The 18265-nt window shown below is 36.7% G+C and overlaps 1 protein-coding gene across 3 annotated transcripts in view; it reads right to left on the bottom strand.

Moving 5' to 3' along the window:
- Positions 1-559: 559 nt before the first annotated feature.
- ARHGAP42 (Rho GTPase activating protein 42) overlaps positions 560-18265 on the bottom strand; it is a 274390-nt gene continuing 256684 nt past the window's right edge. For 2 of the 3 annotated variants that reach the window (XM_032852731.1, XM_032852729.1), the window contains 7 exons: positions 17003-17162; positions 15462-15606; positions 13685-14065; positions 13166-13322; positions 11220-11282; positions 1251-1330; positions 560-819 (listed from right to left, as the gene is read on the bottom strand). In XM_032852731.1, the coding sequence (XP_032708622.1) occupies positions 731-819; positions 1251-1330; positions 11220-11282; positions 13166-13322; positions 13685-14065; positions 15462-15606; positions 17003-17162 (1075 nt within the window). In that variant the 3' untranslated portion in view covers positions 560-730. Of the gene's footprint in view, positions 820-1250; positions 1331-3101; positions 3266-11219; positions 11283-13165; positions 13323-13684; positions 14066-15461; positions 15607-17002; positions 17163-18265 lie in introns of those variants that run through there. The other variant, XR_004382103.1, reaches the window with a different exon arrangement.

Below are 18265 nucleotides of genomic sequence, written 5' to 3' on the forward strand. Positions count from 1 at the left end.
GCAAAACTCCCAGATATTTACTATAAGACCTTGACAGAAATAGATTGCTAATCCCTGCTATGCCCATAGAAAGTGTCTGGAATGCTGAATGGAGTGTATATATTGAAATCAGTGTATGACTTAACTGGGTTTCATTTATAGACATCATATACATTATTCTTTTTGAGTATCATCTACTTGGTAAACAAATAAAAATAAACTTATGTTAAAAAAAACTTATTCCTTGAAATGTTTAGGACCAGCAAAACAATCATATATAAAAGAGGTAAATTCTTAAGAAAAAATAATAAATGAACAATTTAAATTACATTTTTAAGTAATGATTTCAAGGTACCTCAGAGAATGCCAGGCAGTAAAGGACATATCTAAAAATCCTTATAGCAAATTTCTAGTTTCCAAAGTTCTGGGATATAGTACTTAACACAGTATTTGAGATTCTACAATTGTCATGGAAGAGACAATTTGCAGAGTTACTTATTAGAAAAAAACAGGGGGGGGAAGATTTTAAAATAAAAAAAAGTTAAGATTTAAAAAAACGGCATGGCAAGCAATTTAAGCATTTTTTTCTTTTCCATTTATAGGGGGTTACATAGTCTGCCGGTGTACAAACTTGATAGAAATTTGCTTTTCGTTTAGTGGGCTGATTGCCATATCTGTGTCAGATAAACTCATAGCACTTATTATTGTTACCATGGATACCATGAAGATTACTGCCATCCACTAAACAGTATTAGAGGAAGACAACATAATTTTCTGGAACTAGTCCTGTTTTGCCTTCATAAGTTGCTTTCAACCATCCTGGTTCCACTGATGGGTACACTGATAAAAAAAATTTAAAAAAAAGTAAATGTCATTCAATCAACATTAGCCTTGAATAAATATATACATAAATGGGTAAAAATCCACATTAGATTGCATGTATATACTCAAGTTGTCAAAACAATGTCACCACCTCTTTAAGGCTGGAAATGTCCTTTGAATTTATTAACCAATCTCTCCTCCTCCCCAATCCCTCCCATCCTTCTATCTTTCCCATTTCCCCTATCACTTCTTCCCTCTGCCTCTCTAGAAGACACAAGAAGAAATGGAGCTGCAGAGAAATTTGATGCACTCACTTGTACAGGTTATGAGAGGCAGCCTGGGCTAGATTCTGAGTCTGCTGGCTTCTATTTTCACTTTTTTTCCTTGCATTATTTCTTATCTTCCCAATCCATGATAGTGACTAAAGTGAAGGGAATCGGTACACTTACCATTAGAAAATATCGCCCCCTGTGGAAAGGAAAGCTCGTGGCTGTGCTCTGCTTTACAAGAGTACATGGCTTTGGCTTGGCTGAAAGAGCAAAAAGCAATTTGTAAAACCCACAACACTCAACTCAAGTACATTTATACTTGAAATTATTCTTAAAAAATTATATTAGTTTTTAGTGGTAAGAGTATGATATACATAAAACACACATATAAGTGTGCATAAGAGCATTTTTCACAAACTGAATATACTGGTGTAAACAGATCAAGAAATCAAACAATGACAGCACACCAAAAACCCTTCTTGTGTTTTCAGGAAATGTCCCCAAGGGTAATTAACTTGGCTTAAAACAGCACAAATTGGTTTTTAAAGAATACTACTATTTAATAGTATCCTGGCAAACAGGCCGTATTTACACCTATATAGAAATTCATAGGTACCCTAAAGCCTTTTTTTTTTCTACTTTCTTTTCACACTACCAGAGGTGAGACCCCGAAATTAAAGGCCTACATAGTATAGTAAGTAAACTAAGTGGGCATGACACAAGAAAAATGATAGGATAAACTGATGATAGATGGCAACCAACAATAGCCTCATCGTCAGGTAGATTTTGAGGACAGGAAAGCTTTGCAAATCAGAGTCTATATCCACCTCCTAAAGTAAGAAGCCAACACTCATGAGAATTCAGACTCAATGCAACCAGATACTATAGTTTCTTAAGAGAAGCCAGAACTTCAGAGTTTTATATGAGATCTATTTTAAAATATTTGAGTCTACACTAAAAAGCCATCCACTGAGGCTGTTCGTCAAATCACCAGTCAAGTCACCTTTAATCTTCAACATCCAATTACCTTGGCAATACAATGGGCAAGTTACCCTTTCTCACCATCTCCATCACAACCAGAGTCGAAGCTAAAATAATTTCTGGCGTCACTCACTAAATGGCTTCCTAGCTTTCTAAATCCTCTAGGCTTCCTATTTTGTCTCCTTACAATCCATTCTATACAGAGCAGCCAGGAGGCAGTTTGAAATAGCTTCTGATGATCTTGTCATGACTGCCTTATTTCCTTGAAAACAACCCTTCAACTGGTCTCTAATTCTAGCCTTTACACTATGCATAATCAGGTACCAGTCAGTATCTCCGCTTCTTCTGTACCTTCCTCTGCTCACCTACTATACTCCAATCACACTGACCTCCTTTCACCTCTTCAAACATGCTAAACTTTTCCCTACCTCAGGACTATCAGGGCTTTGTCCTGAGATTTTTTTTTTTAAAGATTTTATTTAATTGACAGAGAGAGTGAGAGAGCACAAGTAGGCAGAGCGGCAGGCAGAGGAGGGAGAAGCAGGCTCCCTGCTGAGCAGAGAAGCCAATGTGATCCTAGGGTCTTGGGATGAGGGCAGATGAGTTGAAGGCAGATGCTTAACCAACTAAGCCATTCAGGCACCCCAAGATGTTTTCCTCTTGATCTTCATATGGCTATGCACTTCTAGTGCTTAGTTAAATTCATCTTAAATTTCACCTAGTTCATCTTAAATTTCCTAAGCTTTGTTAAAGGTTACGTCTTCCTGACCACATGCTATAAAATAGTTGCCCAGGAAACTATCATACTCACCTGTTTTAAGTCTGCATGGTGTAAGTATCTGGTATTTTTTTACTATTGATAATTCTATAATCTCCTCCCCAGTTAGAATGCAAGCTCCATGAATGATGCTTGATGGTTGGTAACTCAGTTATTTGCTCAATCAATGAATGGTAAAAAAGATAATATGCTCTGGGTCTGTTTTCTACACAATGAGTCCTTTTAAGACTGAAGGCACCCTGTCCTTCCTTCCTGAGGTTTCAGTACTTTACCTGAAAAGAAGCATCAGCAAGCAGTGTTTGCTATCTATAGCTCTCTCGAAGAGCAGTATAACATTGTTATTTCATTTCCCTGTTGGAGCTAGATGCTGGGTCTTATTCCCTTACATTTCCAGAATGAGACTAGGTCATTTATACTGGAGTTCCCAAACAGACATCTGAAAATCAGAAAATTAAAAATTAGAGAAAAATTGTGCTCCTACCTCCAGAGTCTAGTTCATGAGGTAAGTCTCAGGCTATACTTTCAGGAAGTTTGCTAGGACAGACTGCAGCAGGCAGATTTAGAAAGGACTACTAGCCCAGTGCAACATGGTCTAAGGAAGAATTGAAGAAGTACAAGGCTCTACACTAAAAAGTCATGTTGGGGTGCCTGGGTGGCTCAGTCAGTTAAGCAGCTGCCTTCATCTTGGGTCATAATTCCAGGGTCCTAGGATCAAGCCCCACGTCAGGCTCCCTGCTCAGTGGAGAGCCTGCTTCTCCCTCTCCCTCTGCCTGCCACTCTGCCTTCTTGTGTTATCTCTCCGTCAAATAAACAAAAAATATATATGTTTTAAAAGAGCCATGTAAATGTGTGTGTATGTGCATACATGGACATTACTGCACGTGCATGGGTGTGTTGGTTGACATGGATGTGGTGGGTGTAGGGGAAGAGGATAATATCAAGTTATGAAGATTTCTAAGAACCAGAACATGGTAATCTTAAATAGAAAGAATGCTAGTTTTTCCTATAAATCTTCCAGTCAATTATAATCATTTAATCTAATATAATTTGGTATAATTTGATCTGATATAATCTGATGTTTGATGTAACCAGAATCATTTCTCAAAAAATATGTAAAGGTTTTTCAAAAAATCAAATCTTCTAACAGCAAAAATTTCCTCTAATATTAAGTCTTACTGCTTTGAATCATTTAGAGATGCATAAGGTAACAATTTTCAGTCATATAAATCACTAAGATATAATAATCCTTATAATGATATAATTTGTAAAATTATACTCTAAATGCAACCAAACTATTTTTGTTAAAATTCAGACATGAATATTCTCTCTTTGGTATTTTATTGAATTGGATTGGATAGCAAGGGGGAGGCATGTAGAATAATTATATCACTATATAAATGGGATATTGTTAAATATGTCAAAGATACATAGCACAAAATATTATCTGTCATGACTTCTCAATTATCTGTGCATATGACTAGACAGGTATAATTTTCTTCTGCTGAGATCTGTAACTACAGGTGTTAACTCAGCAGAGAGCTTTGATGATTTAATGTAGACATCTGTGACGGTGAAGTTTTCTCTCTAGGTGCTAATGCTTCCTCTTTTACTGCCTTGGTATATTGAAGAAGATGTGAAAATAACACTCACCTATTGAGTCTCTCTTCAGAAGATCCTAATATCTTTTGGAAAGAATTTTGGAAATCTTGCTTCTTATTGCATGGGAGAGTAAGATAATGGCACTCAACATCCTGAAAGCCATTTCTTCCCTTATCATCCAGAGGATGATCTGTTCACAAGACCTATTCCTAATTCTAAATGCTATTACTGATGAGTAGACTTACAAAGATTTGACAGGGTGAGTGTGCAAAATTCACAATGCTTATCTTAATATAGGCAACATTTTAAAATGTCACCTAATCAAACAATATTTTCTGGAAAGCCACTTAATGTTACACACAGACACACACACACACACAATTTTTGTATGATGGAAGGAGAGATGAATACAGATATAGTTAAAAAGATGCCAGTAACATATATAACATAAAGATGTAGTAACATATGACAAACTAAGTCTTCATCAGAAGATTTAATAAATTAACACACACCAATTCAATAAAGCACTAGGTAGCTACTACAAAGAGTAAGGTAGCTAGAAGAACCCATGACATGAAACACTGCTAGCATATAAAGCAAGTATTTTACAAAAAAAATTTGTCCTTGCAAAATCCCTAAATTGCTCATGAGTCTTTACAATAAACACTGCACTTGCTTTTTGGTCACTGGTCAGAGATTTCTTAAATTAGTCATATGTTCCTTTCCTAGGCTTTTGTTAACAAATGCTGGCTGTTTCTGGTTTTGATGTCTGAGTACTGAATGCCTCAATGCTAAAGAACTCCCATGGGAGCTTGTAGAGTTACAGCTGCTTATGTCAAAGGCACATGTATTGCAATTCTATTGAAAATGAAGTGAAAACGTAATTTTTTTTTGTTTTTTTTTTTTAGAGAGAGAGAGAGAGAGAATGCCCACATATGTGTGAGCAGGCAGAGGAGAGTTAAGGAAGAGGGAGAAAGAGAATCTCAAGCAGGCACCATGCTCAGCATGGAGCCTGATATGGGGCTGGATCTAATGACCCAGACATCATGACCTAAGCTGAAATCAAGAGTCTGATGCTTAACTGACTGAACCACCTAGGCACCCTAGTAACTAAGTCTTTTTAAGTTAAAAATGTGTATTTTAGAGGCACCTGGATGGCACAGTGGGTTAAGCCTCTGCCTTTGGCTCAGGTCATGATCTCAGGGTCCTGAGATCAAGCCCCGCTTCGGGCTCTCTGCTCAGCAGGGAGTCTGCTCCCCCCCTCTCTCTGACTGCCTCTGTCTACTCTGTCAAATAAATAAAATCTTTTAAAAAAAATGTGTTTTATTACTTTAACAACTTTGTTGAGTATCTTTCCTGTGTTGGGCACCATGTTGGCATGATACAGTAAATACCACCTTCAGGGTTCCTTTTCTATGTTTATCACAGAAGAGTGAGAGGTTCACAAAGTATAGTCAAGGATGGATGGGTAGATGGAACCCTGAGAAAACACTGCTCTGATAGCAAATGCAATATATATGAGAATCCATTTATTTCCTATTACACCATATATTAAAGGGGTCTATAAAAATGTAAATTAATGTAACTCTGTATTAGAAAATATTTGTCATAAAACTTATGTTATTTATGCTAATATATAATGGCTTTTTAAAAAATACTTGTTATTGTATTAATGGTGCTTTGGTGGGATTAGGGAAGAGAGGTGTCAGTTCCTGACACTAATCACTAAGGAGTGGAAGCAGACTGCAGCATGGCCATAACAGAGAAGTGGGATTCTATGTGGCCTGGGCTGCTGGTGGATGTGAAACAATTTCTATTATCTTAGACACATTAAGAATATGGCCTTTGGAAGAGGTAGGGAGGCTAGACCCTGTTGTGACCTGGGGTAGTTACATAAACTATTTGCTTCAGTTTCACAGAAAAAGGTGCTGGAGGACTTGTGATCATCAGGTAATGGGTGATAAGAGTTTAAATTTTGAAAGGAAAGAGGTATTTCCTTAGTTCATTTTCTATATGTAGAAATGAAGTCCAAGAGAAATTAAAGTTATGGCAAAGTCAGGCTAGACTCTACATGTCCTGATTGCTGGTCTAGGACATTTGGATATTATCTATGAAGTCTCTTAAAACACTGAAAAAAATCACTTCTGTTACTGATAATTGTTGACTGTTAATAATAGTGAATAATCACATTTCTGTCTTTTAACATAAAGTGTTGCTATTATCACCTTTAGTTGCATTAGCTTATTCACATTTTTAATAAATTCATAAATTTTTAAAAACTACTCTGTTTAAGTTTCTAATATAGTAAATACAAATAGATATGACTCCTATAAACAAAAATTCTTTGCGGGTCCTCAATGATTTTTATTTTTAAAGTGTATAAAGGTGTTCTAGGACCAAAAAGTTTCAGAACCATGGTCTTAGATAAAATTAGGTGGGCCAAAATGTTAACAGTGGTTATCTTCAGGTGATGAAATCGGAGGTGGTTTGCCTTCCCCTTTTTGAGTTGATTATTTTCTACATTCTTTAAAAGAAGAAAAAGTTGTTATTCTTAAAAATCATGGATCCTTTTTTTGTTTTTTCATGTAGCACAGTGATTAATCTTGTATGTGTCTAGCATGTGTCACTATGTCTAAACCAGTGACAGCCTTCTTAAATCTCAAACTCCCTGGACAAGATGACTTTGTTGAGCTTTGCTTTGGTGTTTTATAATCATAAACAAAACATTGGTTTGAAATTATGATAACAGAAATATATGATTATTTATGAGCCAAGCACTCCCAATGTTCTTAATTCTCAAGCACATAATTCTCAATTCAACCTTCAGAAGATATTTATATAGCTTGCCTAAATTATATTAAAGAGGATCTTCCTCTCTGCCCAAGTATAACTAACACTGAGATAAAGGCTTTATGGGTATCATTTTCCACATGCTTTTATAATAGTAAAACAGAGTCTAGTGAAATCTGGCTCTTGAAGGAATTTTCCAGATTAAGGAGAACAACTGTAAATAACCAATGTCTGCTTAGGGATATGCTAGGTACTATGACATTTTTCTCTATTCAAATGGTTCTCAAACTTTTTGTTTTGTTTTGTTTTGTTTTTGGTACATAAGAATCACTTGAGAAGATTATCAAAAATCATATTCTCCACGTCTCAGTCTCAGATATTCTGGTTTGAGAGACTGCAGCAACTCAGGAATCTTCATATCAACAAGTGTTACAAGTCAAGCTCCCTTGAAGAGTGGCCCCTTGTACTCTACTGAATCTGATTTCTTAAGGATTTCCAGTGATGTCAAAGAGATTAAAACCAGTGTCCTCTAATGATCACCTTGGCACTTTTGCTTCTACCACATTGACCAATACTTCTGATCATTCATTCAGATTCTTCTTTGCTTGAGCTTTAAATCATTTAAACCATCCACCAAAGACCAATGCTCAGCCATTTTTCTTTTTTTTACTCAGTAAGCTCCACCACCGAGTACCCTTACCTTTATTTAAGCAGTGTAACCACTGTGTGGAAATTTCTCAAATGGCACAAAACTGCATGCCCTCTCCTGGTTCCAGCTGCACATTTCTTTCCTTTCTTTTCCTTTTTTTAAATTTATTTTATTTATTTGACAGAGAGAGAGAATACACAAGCAGAGGGAGTGCAGGCAGATGGAGAAGAAGGAGGCTCCCCACTGAGCAGAAAGCCTGACGTAGAGCTTGATCACAAGACCCCAGCCAGGATCTTGGCCTGAGCTGAAGGCAAATGCTTAACAACTGAGCCACCCAGGGACCCCAGTTGCACACTTTTAACTCCCTCTCTCTCAATGCTCCTCAGGCTCCTCAAACACTATGGCCAAAACTTTCCTTTCCCTCATATGTACTTATAAGTTGAGGTCAGAAACTAAATTATCATTCCTTTTGACAGTCTCAAAGATTTGGAATTTTCTTTACTTGTCTTTCATTCCCAAAGTATCGAAGCAGTTGTCCAATCCTGCTCTGATCCATAAAATTCTCCTTATACTTTTTCATGCTTTTGTTACTGCCTTAATTAAGGCATTTTAAATATCACCATTCCATCTTTTTTTTCTAATTTTGTTTTTTCAGTGCTCCAAGGTTCATTGTTTATGTACCACACTCAGTGCTCCATGCAATATGTGCCCTCCTTAATACCTACCAATGTTCTCTTCTCTTTACAACCTCCCAGAAAAACCACTTGAATGAACTGTTAAGTATGTCCATGATTAGATTACCCCTCTGCCCAATGACTCAGGCTCTGCAGTAACTCCAGGAGGTGTTACTTTCCTGTTATTCATAGCAATCCACTGAAATCTCCCACTTGGTGTTTTTCCCAAAAATGGCTAGTCATCCTACTACCCATTACTGGTTTTATCATTCTTCAAGATCCAATTCAAGAGTCACCCTGAACTCCTTAGAAAGAAAGCAAAATAAGCATTACAGGAGGTTAGTAAGGAAAATGTCCTCAACTTCTATGTGTTTCTCATGTATATTTAATGGTATAAAAGAATATCAGGTGGCTGTTAATAGTTAATGATTAAGTAACACTGATATATTAATTAAAAGCTTGAATATCTTAAGCAAGCATTTTAAATAGTAATAATAATAGTTACTATTGTACACCATCTACAGAGAACTTACCAAGTACTTCAAATACATTACAGTGTACAGTTATAACAATTTGTCAAAAGAATTATGACCTTCAAGGTTATTATAACTAGGAAGTGGTAGACCGAGAATTTAAATATGGGTCTATCTGACCCTGACATTGGTTGTGCTCCATGGTGCCTGTCTCTTGGTGAAAAGTTCTGACACTGTCAAAAAATGCTATGGAACTGTTGACAAGTAAAGACTCCAAACTTCAGTGCACTGAGTAAGCTCTACGTTTATGCTGCCAGCCATTAGAAGTTGATTTAGAGATAACCTAAAAGCATATTAAAAATGCATAGGTTGATTGTTGAACATCTGAGTATATGACAGAGTTCTGATTTACTTCATTACTAGCTTCTTTTCTTAAAGCTTTGAAAGGATTATGTCTGATCACAGAACCTTGAGTCCTTAACAGATTTAGAACTGCATAATAAAAGGGCTCCATCTAGTGGAGCAATTCAACTATATCAAGACAGAAGAAGCAAAGTTAAACCCCTTACACTGAGGGCTTAAAAATGATGACAGTTTCAGAGAAATGATGTTTGCTCTGACATGCACAATACCTAGTTTTCACCATGCCTTGACAAAAGGGAAGAAGGTGAAGATACTATGGATGGAGGTAAAGTAAATGCAAGTACTCTGGGATTTGTTCCTAAGTTCAACACATTGACCAACATCCTGGTAAGATACCAAAGTAGCTCTACTCTGAAGTCAAAAACATTAATACACAAAAACCCGTGCTAGGCCTTGGGGAAAAACAAAACAAAACAAAACAGAATTTGAAGGTCAATGTATCCCTAGTAACTAGAACAAGCCTAACATTGCATAGGTATTTCATAAATACTTCCTGAAAAAGTCCACATACTTTAAAAGGTCAATAAAAATTCTATGGTTGAATAACTTTTTTAAAATTTTAATTCCAGTATAATTAATATACAGTGTTATATTAGTTTTAGATGTACAACATAGTGGTTGCATAAATTTAAAAATAACTATATAATGATATTTCAATTAACAGTGATTCCTTTAGTTCATAGCCTTGAATATCCGAACACGGGAAGCTCAAAATTGCCTTTGTACACCCAAAAGAAAAATCAGTGTTTATTCTTCAAGTGCACTTATATGCTCTTTCCAATAGCAAGCACTTAATGAATGACTCAGACCCGTTGCTGATGGTAAAACAAAATAAAACAAAAACAGACATACCAATATACTAAAAAAAGTCCATCATTTCAGGCATATTCAAATTAAAAACCAAAGCCCACTGTGGATGAGATCAATCTGGAATAGGAGGAGAGGAAAGCGAAATCTTTGGAGCAAAGAGATTATTAGCAGCAAGATGTAATAACCCATCTCCTTTTAAGAGAGAGGAAGGTAAATCTGGGAAAACTGAATTAAGAACTGTACTAAAAATAAATAAATAAATAAATAAATAAATAAAGAGGGGCTTGGGCCAATCAGCTCTACAGCAACACAGTGGCCATTAAGAATAAGCCTATTTTTCAATGCATGTTCATAAAGTTTCTTCCAGAAAAAGTTCTATAACTTTTAGAAGTCAATATACTTTTGAGGTGCACCTGGTTGGTTCAAGCAGTTAAGCATCTGACTCTTGGTTTTGGCTCAGGTCATTATTTCAGGGTTGTGTGATCAAGCCCTGAGTCTGGCTCTGTGCACAGCAGGGAGTCAGCTTGAGATTCTTTCTCTCTCTCTTCCTTTGTCCCTCCCCACCACCATGTGCACATACACACACACACACTTTCTCTCTCAAATAAATAATAAATCTTAAAAAAATTTAAAGAAAAATAATATACTTTTGAAAACTTTTCAGAAACTGTCATCAAAGGTGTCTTTGCTGTGCCAAGGATTATGGCAATTTTATCTTTCAGAAGACTTGTTTAGAACCCTTCCTTTGTGAAGATTTTAGTAAATGAGGCATCATTGAAACAGCCTGAAAGGCTAAATGCTGTTTACAGACATGAACCTTTTTCCCTCTGAGAGACAGTGGGTGTGGATTTAAACATCTGCAGACCTGAAGGTCAGAACTGTCAAAGATGACCCACTATGTCAACAAAAGACAACAAAGTCACCCACTATTTTATTTATTTATTCTTTACTTTAAGGGTTTTGAAAACTTACCGCCCAGAAGAAACCAGCTTAAGTGAACCAACATTTTCAAACAGTTGGGCTTTTGCTGCCACACTGAAAAACAATTTTAAAATGCAAGTTTCATTAAAATCAAATCATTCAATCAAATCAGAAAATCAGAAAATCATTCAGTTCAAAGTATAATTTGGGGTTATCAGTTAACATACCCAGAAATAATTAGTTAGGAACTATCTAGAAAATTTGACCTGAATTTTCATTATTTTAAGCTTTAATGTGGAAGAAATTTTTACATCTAGTCTCCAACTCACAGAGTACCAGATGTAATAAACCTATAGCTACCTTCCCTGGGGATCTTACTGTCCTCATCTTTTCTACTTCAGAAAACTGTAGGAGCAGTAAAAAAGAACATTTTCTCCCTACTCAGCTTCTGGCAGTGATATTGACTCCTGTGGAGCCTCAGTTAAGAATCAAGTCATCAAGACAAAAGAACTGCTGTTCATTCTGATAGTTAAGACAAAACTAGTATTAAAAGGTTTCTTTCTTTTTTTTTTTTTTTTAATATTTGAACATAGTTCTTAAAGTGAAAAGAGAGACCTCGGAAAATATGGCCAATAAATATATTTCTGGATTCAAATCTTATTTCAAATCACGGGAAGCAGGGCATGATCTATTTGAGAAACTGAGACTATATTAAGACTAAGGCACCATGGGGTAATTAGAAAAGTTTCTATACTTACTAGAAGAGAATTATCAAATTCTGTGAATGATGTTTTAAATTAGATTTTTAAAGTGGATCTTATTTCTTTAATTGACAAACTTTTCTTCCAGAGCCTAGCTGGTTGATAACATGAAGGGTCTTTTATACCTAATACAGAATATATATTCTCTCAATGTTAATTTCTACTTCATCAGGATAACTATAAAACAGAATGAAATCTTTTCTTTCCTTCACAAAGGATGAAATTTATATTCTCCTATCTCCTTTGACATATTGGCTTAAAATTTATTTTTCCATAATGACTAGAACTATACATACTGTGCAGTAGAGTAGTTGGATTTCTGACCAAGAGAGATAAAATATGTCAAACATACTCTGTAATCAAAAGGTTCTTGTCAAAGAAGGTGATGAACAAATGCATTTAAGATACTGTTCCTACAGAAACAGGCTTAACAAAATGTCTTACTGGACTTTCAATGAATAATTAAATGGGCTCCTTAACTTTCCAAGTATTCTCATTATCTTGAAAAGAAGGTTTCTACTACCTACTGCGGCAGGACACGAAGGACATTAAGAGATAACATATGTAAAGGAGCCCAGTAATACCTCATATAGCATTTGGAAAGCTCAGTAAAAGTCAAGAAAACAAAATGAAAGGGTAAAAAACTTTCCTTTTTAAATTTTGCTTACTTCTTCACCCAAGTTCCCATTTTCTCTTTGTCCCCTTCCTATTTACAGCTATGTGCTCTATCCTATCTTTATACTTCTGGGCCTTTGGATTAGAAGTACTCTCTTTAGCTTTCCATGCTCTTTGTTCTCCGTGAACTTGTTTAAACTCTGCTACTCATGTAGTGGAGACAAATGATGGATAGGAGAGAAAACAAACCCTCATAATGTAGACAGCAGTTGTATTTCTAACAAAGAGATGGGGGAGGTGAGATATGGGCAGTTGGCTCAGCTGTAAGGTAGATATCTAGCTTTTACAGAATGTCTAGTTTCAAAGCCCAAAACTACTAGATTATATATCTATTCTCTGTCTTTAAATTAGGCCATAGTTCTGCTTGTAAGATAAATGCTTGAAATGGTATGTGTGTGGAATATCTTAAGCCTACTCTAATGTATATGTCATTTGTAGAAGAGCACAGGGTCCTACAGAAGTTGACTGTTCCCACACTATAGATGAGGCATTCAGCTGTGGACATACTCAACTCCTGTGTATCCCTGAAGATACACCAAATATAAACTCTCTCTCACTTACACAGAGCCAGGTCGCTGGTAGCCATTGCTTGAGGCAGTGTCTAGCCTTAACCTCCTGCACATTTTTGGAGGCAGGTCTGGGTTTGGCGGGGCTTTGGGTATCTCTTTGGAACCTATAGAAGTTAAGCTTTGAATGGATCCACTGTAGCTCTTGCTTCCTAAAAAGAAAACCCAAGAAAACAGGCAAGGTGCTATCAGACAAAATAACAGCAGTAACACAGTACATGCACATAACAAAAGGAAGCATTTTTCTCTAAGCCCAAATGAGAAGGTTCAGAATGTTCTTTGAGCACAGCAGCCCATCACTCAGGGAGATCACAATCTACAGTAATTACAAAAACATCACCTCAGAGAGATGGAAAGATCCACGAAAAAGTCACAGTGCAGTTTTAAAAATCTTAGCTCAGGAACAGCATTGTTAGCCCCTTCACCATTAACTTTTCCCTCCTTAATCAGGCTGAATAATCCAGCAAGTGATACAGAGACAATGACATTTTACATAAGCTCAAATCTGGGTTACCTTCAGCTGCACAGATGGATCTGAGAGAGGAAGCTGAGGCTCTTTTCAGTCCTGAAAGCCCATATGGCCCCTTCTTGACCAGGTCTATGGGTGGGGAAACATCCCCTGGGCTGGTGACCGAGGCAACACTTTGGCAATCTGATTCTGCATCTGTTTTGGTTGCATCCTCTTTAGAACTTGATTCAGGACTAGTTGTCCAGAGTCCAAGATTTTTCTGTCCATTGGAAGGTGATGGGGATACAATCCAAGGAATCCCTCCAGATTTTTCCCTGGGCTGGCAGGAAGCAGACTTGGTTGTGCTGTTTTGTTCAGACGAGTGAGAGGAGAGTGACTCAATGCTCCCCATGGGTGTGCTGTCTGGGCTGCTGCTATAAGAGTCACCTGAATGGGAGCAAGAAAACAGGAGTGGCTCTCTACTAAGAACAACACAACCAAAGCCTTTCCATTCTCCAACTCACATGTGCTCAGTGGCCACCTGATCCCATTGGAATGATAGGCCTGTACCCCATATGGAAAACCATTGTCAGTTCTGGAGAACAGCTTTAAAACATGAATTTCAACCTAGTGAATGCATTTTTCAATACTATTCAAGGAAGATTTTATATGTAACCTAATCCTATGAAATAATGTTACTTCTTGAAGGATTAGTGAGCTGATTTGAATTCAGACAAAATTTCCTTCTGGGGACACCTGGGTGGCTCCATTAGTTAAGGGTCCAACCCTTGATCTCAGCTCAGGTCTTGATCTCAGTGTCATGAGTTTGGGCCTTGCATTGGGCTCCATGCTGGGCATGGAGCCTACTTAAAAAAAAACTGCTTCTGAAAAAAAAACTCCCAAGTAATAGAAATAAGATTCTTTGATGATATTATAAGAGATCAATGAATGGAAGGAGGGATATTAAAGAGAAGTTTCTGCTGTTTTGTTTTGTTTTTTTTCCTGACGTTAGGTGACTCTGAGTTATAACGCATCTGAGCCCCCTTCATTCAAAGGCACCAGTCATATCAGCTGCAATTTAGAAACTGTTCGTATTTTTAAAAGAAGGGACTTTTCCCCTCTTCCTGCCAAGATATAGCAATGTAAGAAACTGCCTACTTAACTGAATTATTTTTTAATGTTCCTAAAAGTAAGATTTAAGAAAAAAAAATCAGAAAAATTGTAATAAAATATTCAAAGATATCTCAATTAAAAATTTGTGTTTTCTATTAAATACTGACCATGAGAAAAAAATGTGGGGCTTGGGACTATAAAGTAAAATGAAACAAGCTTAACACACACTGTGGGCTCAAGCTGCCACCTACTTTGCTCTGGGCTTGGTTCAGAACAGAAAATTAATGATAATGTGTAATGTGGTTTCTCTTTTAATTTCTTTTCTCTCTCTCTTTTAGACAGACACTTTGATACCCAAGAGATGATGCTTTAAGGACATAATGTGAAAAGAAGAAAGAAAATGACTGCTTTAGCCAGACTTTTCTTGCTTTCTTCTCTACCACTTTGACAATAGGACAAAACCTGCTACAAAGTAGCACTCGATGTACTTAATAGCAGTCGCAGAAAAAGGCACTGAGCAAATGATTTTTTTTTCCTTTGTAGCAGTAATGAATTTGTTTGTACAAAGTACTTTGTAACTATACTGACAAAGAATATATAAATGGGAGGGGAGTGTTGGGGAGACAGTATCAGTAAAATCATCTATTTATTTCTACCTTAAGGTTCTTAAGGTGAGGTAAGACTAAATCAAAGAATGAAGAAAGCATCTCTCTACAGCAGGCACACTTACTATCAGGTTCTGCCAAGCATGGTGTATACCTCCCTCTGGGTTTCCGGGAACCTGTGGACAGGCAGATTGCTCGTGTCCTTCGGGATCCAGATCGAGACTGAGGCTGAGGAAGAGGAATGCTTGGGTCTGGGGCAGTATGAAAAATCTACATACAAAAAAACAAAACAAAACAAAACAAAATAGAGGTCAAAGGGGAGTTGCCACTTTCATCATAAAGTGATATTTGTGAGTTAATAAATGATCTTAGAACTATATGCTATTTAATCAGCTTCATGGCAAGAGATGCTTGATACAAAAAATATCCTACTGCAATTATAACTTTTTCTTTACCACTTACACTGAGTAATGTCTGTTCTCTGGGTTTTCTTTTTTATCTTCCCCAGTTTCCCAACAACGAATTTCAGAAGATTTTCCAATAATTTCAAATATGAACAAATGTCTGTCAAGACACATAGACTCTTACTACTGTGGTATTTTCTTTCGCCTTTGTGCTGAACATAACCTGAAGGGAAGAGGCTCATTCTGTATCATCTCCCCAGCCAAGCAGTTCCTTGCTTCTCAGGAGAAGGTACTGTCATACTATTGGCCCTGAACTGTCTTGGAACATGACAAGCTGCAGGGAGAAGTCTGAGCACAGCTACACGACACATCTGGGTGGTTGTGGGTTGTGATTGCTTGCAACCTTAGATAAATGAAGGATATTCTTCTACAGGCACCAAGAAGGGACCCAGGGAATGAGAGGGCATAGTCTTTCTCTCACAAGGACTAGACCTGGCATAAATGGATCACAAATGTTTTGAGTTTTAATGGCTAGATTTACTTAACAATCCAATCACTTTGACTTTCTCAATTTCCCATTCCCAAAGTTATTCTAAGATCTCAATCTTGTCAAAGAAACCAAGTTTAAAGATCAGAGAGGACTTCAAGACTGTCCCTGGAATTCTTTTGTTTTATTGAGAATATTATTGCTGCTACAATTCCAGGGAGACAAAAAGGTTAAAAATAGACTTAATCACCAAATGATTCTAACAAATTCTCTGAGTATGAGCAAAAAATTCACTACACAAATACTAAAAAAGAGAATCTTGAGAAGTAAATGATGTAAAAGGAAAGGAAACCATTTACCTGGAGGATTCTGAGAAGCACTTAAAAACTAAACAAGAAAAAAAGAAATCAAAGTCCCCATGAAGAAGCAATTTATACATGGGCGCCTGGGTGGCTTGGTGGGTTAAGCCTCTACCTTTGGCTCAGGTCATGATCTCAGGGTCCTGGGATCGAGTCCCGCATCAGGCTCTCTGCTCAGCGTGGAGCCTGTTTCCCCCTCTCTCTTTCTCTGCCTGCCTCTCTGCCTACTTGTGATCTCTCTCTGTCAAATAAATAAATAAATCTTAAAAAAAAAAAAGCAATTTACACAAAATGTACAAGACTGATATTTTATAAGAATCTGAGATCACAATGAACTCATAGATAATACAAATGGAAAATTCCTTCTTAAAAGCAAAGTACGAGATTTGATACTTCCACATGAAAATCTAGCCTACCTTTTCATAGTGCTCGATCAGAATTTCAACCACAATATTCTGAAATTTAATATTCATCATGGCAGCCACAGTTTCTTCTTGTGCTCTCATGAGAGTTGGGCCAAATATAACACCAAGGTTAGAGACAGTCATGAGATTTTGTTGGCTATGTAGTGATACTCTGCAAATAAGAACAATAACACAAGTTGAATGTTTAATAATTAGGCAGTGTTTTCATTTACCAAATTTGTGGCATAAATAAAATGTAAAATATGCCATGATAGATTAGTTTTTCCAAGTAGTCAGTTTCAGCCACTCCCAATTGGTAAATGTGGGTATAGCCTAAAAAGACAGAAAAAGTTAACATTAGCTAAATAAAATAATTACAAAGCTTAATTAAAGGAATAAATCTTGAGACCTTAAATCAAATATAATCACCCTAGAGAGATTATAATTTGTTAGGGATTCTCCAGGGTACTACAATTCTTTTAGAGTAGATGGTTAAGATTAGATGGGTTGGAATCATATTCGGATACACTAAAACATATTATTGAGAACCTAGTGCCAGGCATTTTCATAGATATTATTGCATTTAATCCTTCCAGGAAGTCAGTTTTTCCTATTGTATAGGTATTTAAAAAATTTAAAAAATAGCAAAACTGGAGTGCCTGGACGGTGCAATCAGTTAAGTGTCTGACTCTTGGTTCTGGCTCATATCATGATCTCAGGGCCCTGGGAGGGGTCCTGCAATGGCCTCTGCATTCTACACGAGTCTTCTTGTCTCTCTCCTTCCCTCTCTTCCCCTCCCCTCTACCCTTCTCTCTTTCCTTCTCTCAAATAAGTAAGTAAATCTTTTTTTTTTTAAAGCAAAACTCCTAGGGTAAAAATGATATACTCCACGTAACAGCAAATTAGGGACAGAGATGTTATTTCAATTCAGGTCTCCTGAATATAAGTCAGAGGATTTCTTAAGCTCCCTACATAAGACAACTGGCCAATGAATGTTTCTAACTTTCCTTTTTCCATTCCGTCCATCCACCCATCTATCCTCTCATCCATTTAAAATCCCTGAATGCCTCCTTAATGCTGGGACTGTATTAGGCAAACAGTAAGAAAAGGAGATATGGTATAGCATCAGTGTTGGCTTGAAAATGAAAATGAAAGAAAAAGCCTCTGGTGTTACTGACTTTAGCAAGTTACCTTACCCCAGAAACTACCAAAAATGACTTTGACTAATTAACTTGGAAATTAGATATATTCTTTTTTTTTTTTAAGATTATTTAT

The sequence above is a fragment of the Lontra canadensis genome, unplaced genomic scaffold (genome assembly GCF_010015895.1).
Source record: "Lontra canadensis isolate GAN:19392208 unplaced genomic scaffold, GSC_riverotter_1.0 scaffold7, whole genome shotgun sequence".
Taxonomy (NCBI): Eukaryota; Metazoa; Chordata; class Mammalia; order Carnivora; family Mustelidae; genus Lontra; species Lontra canadensis.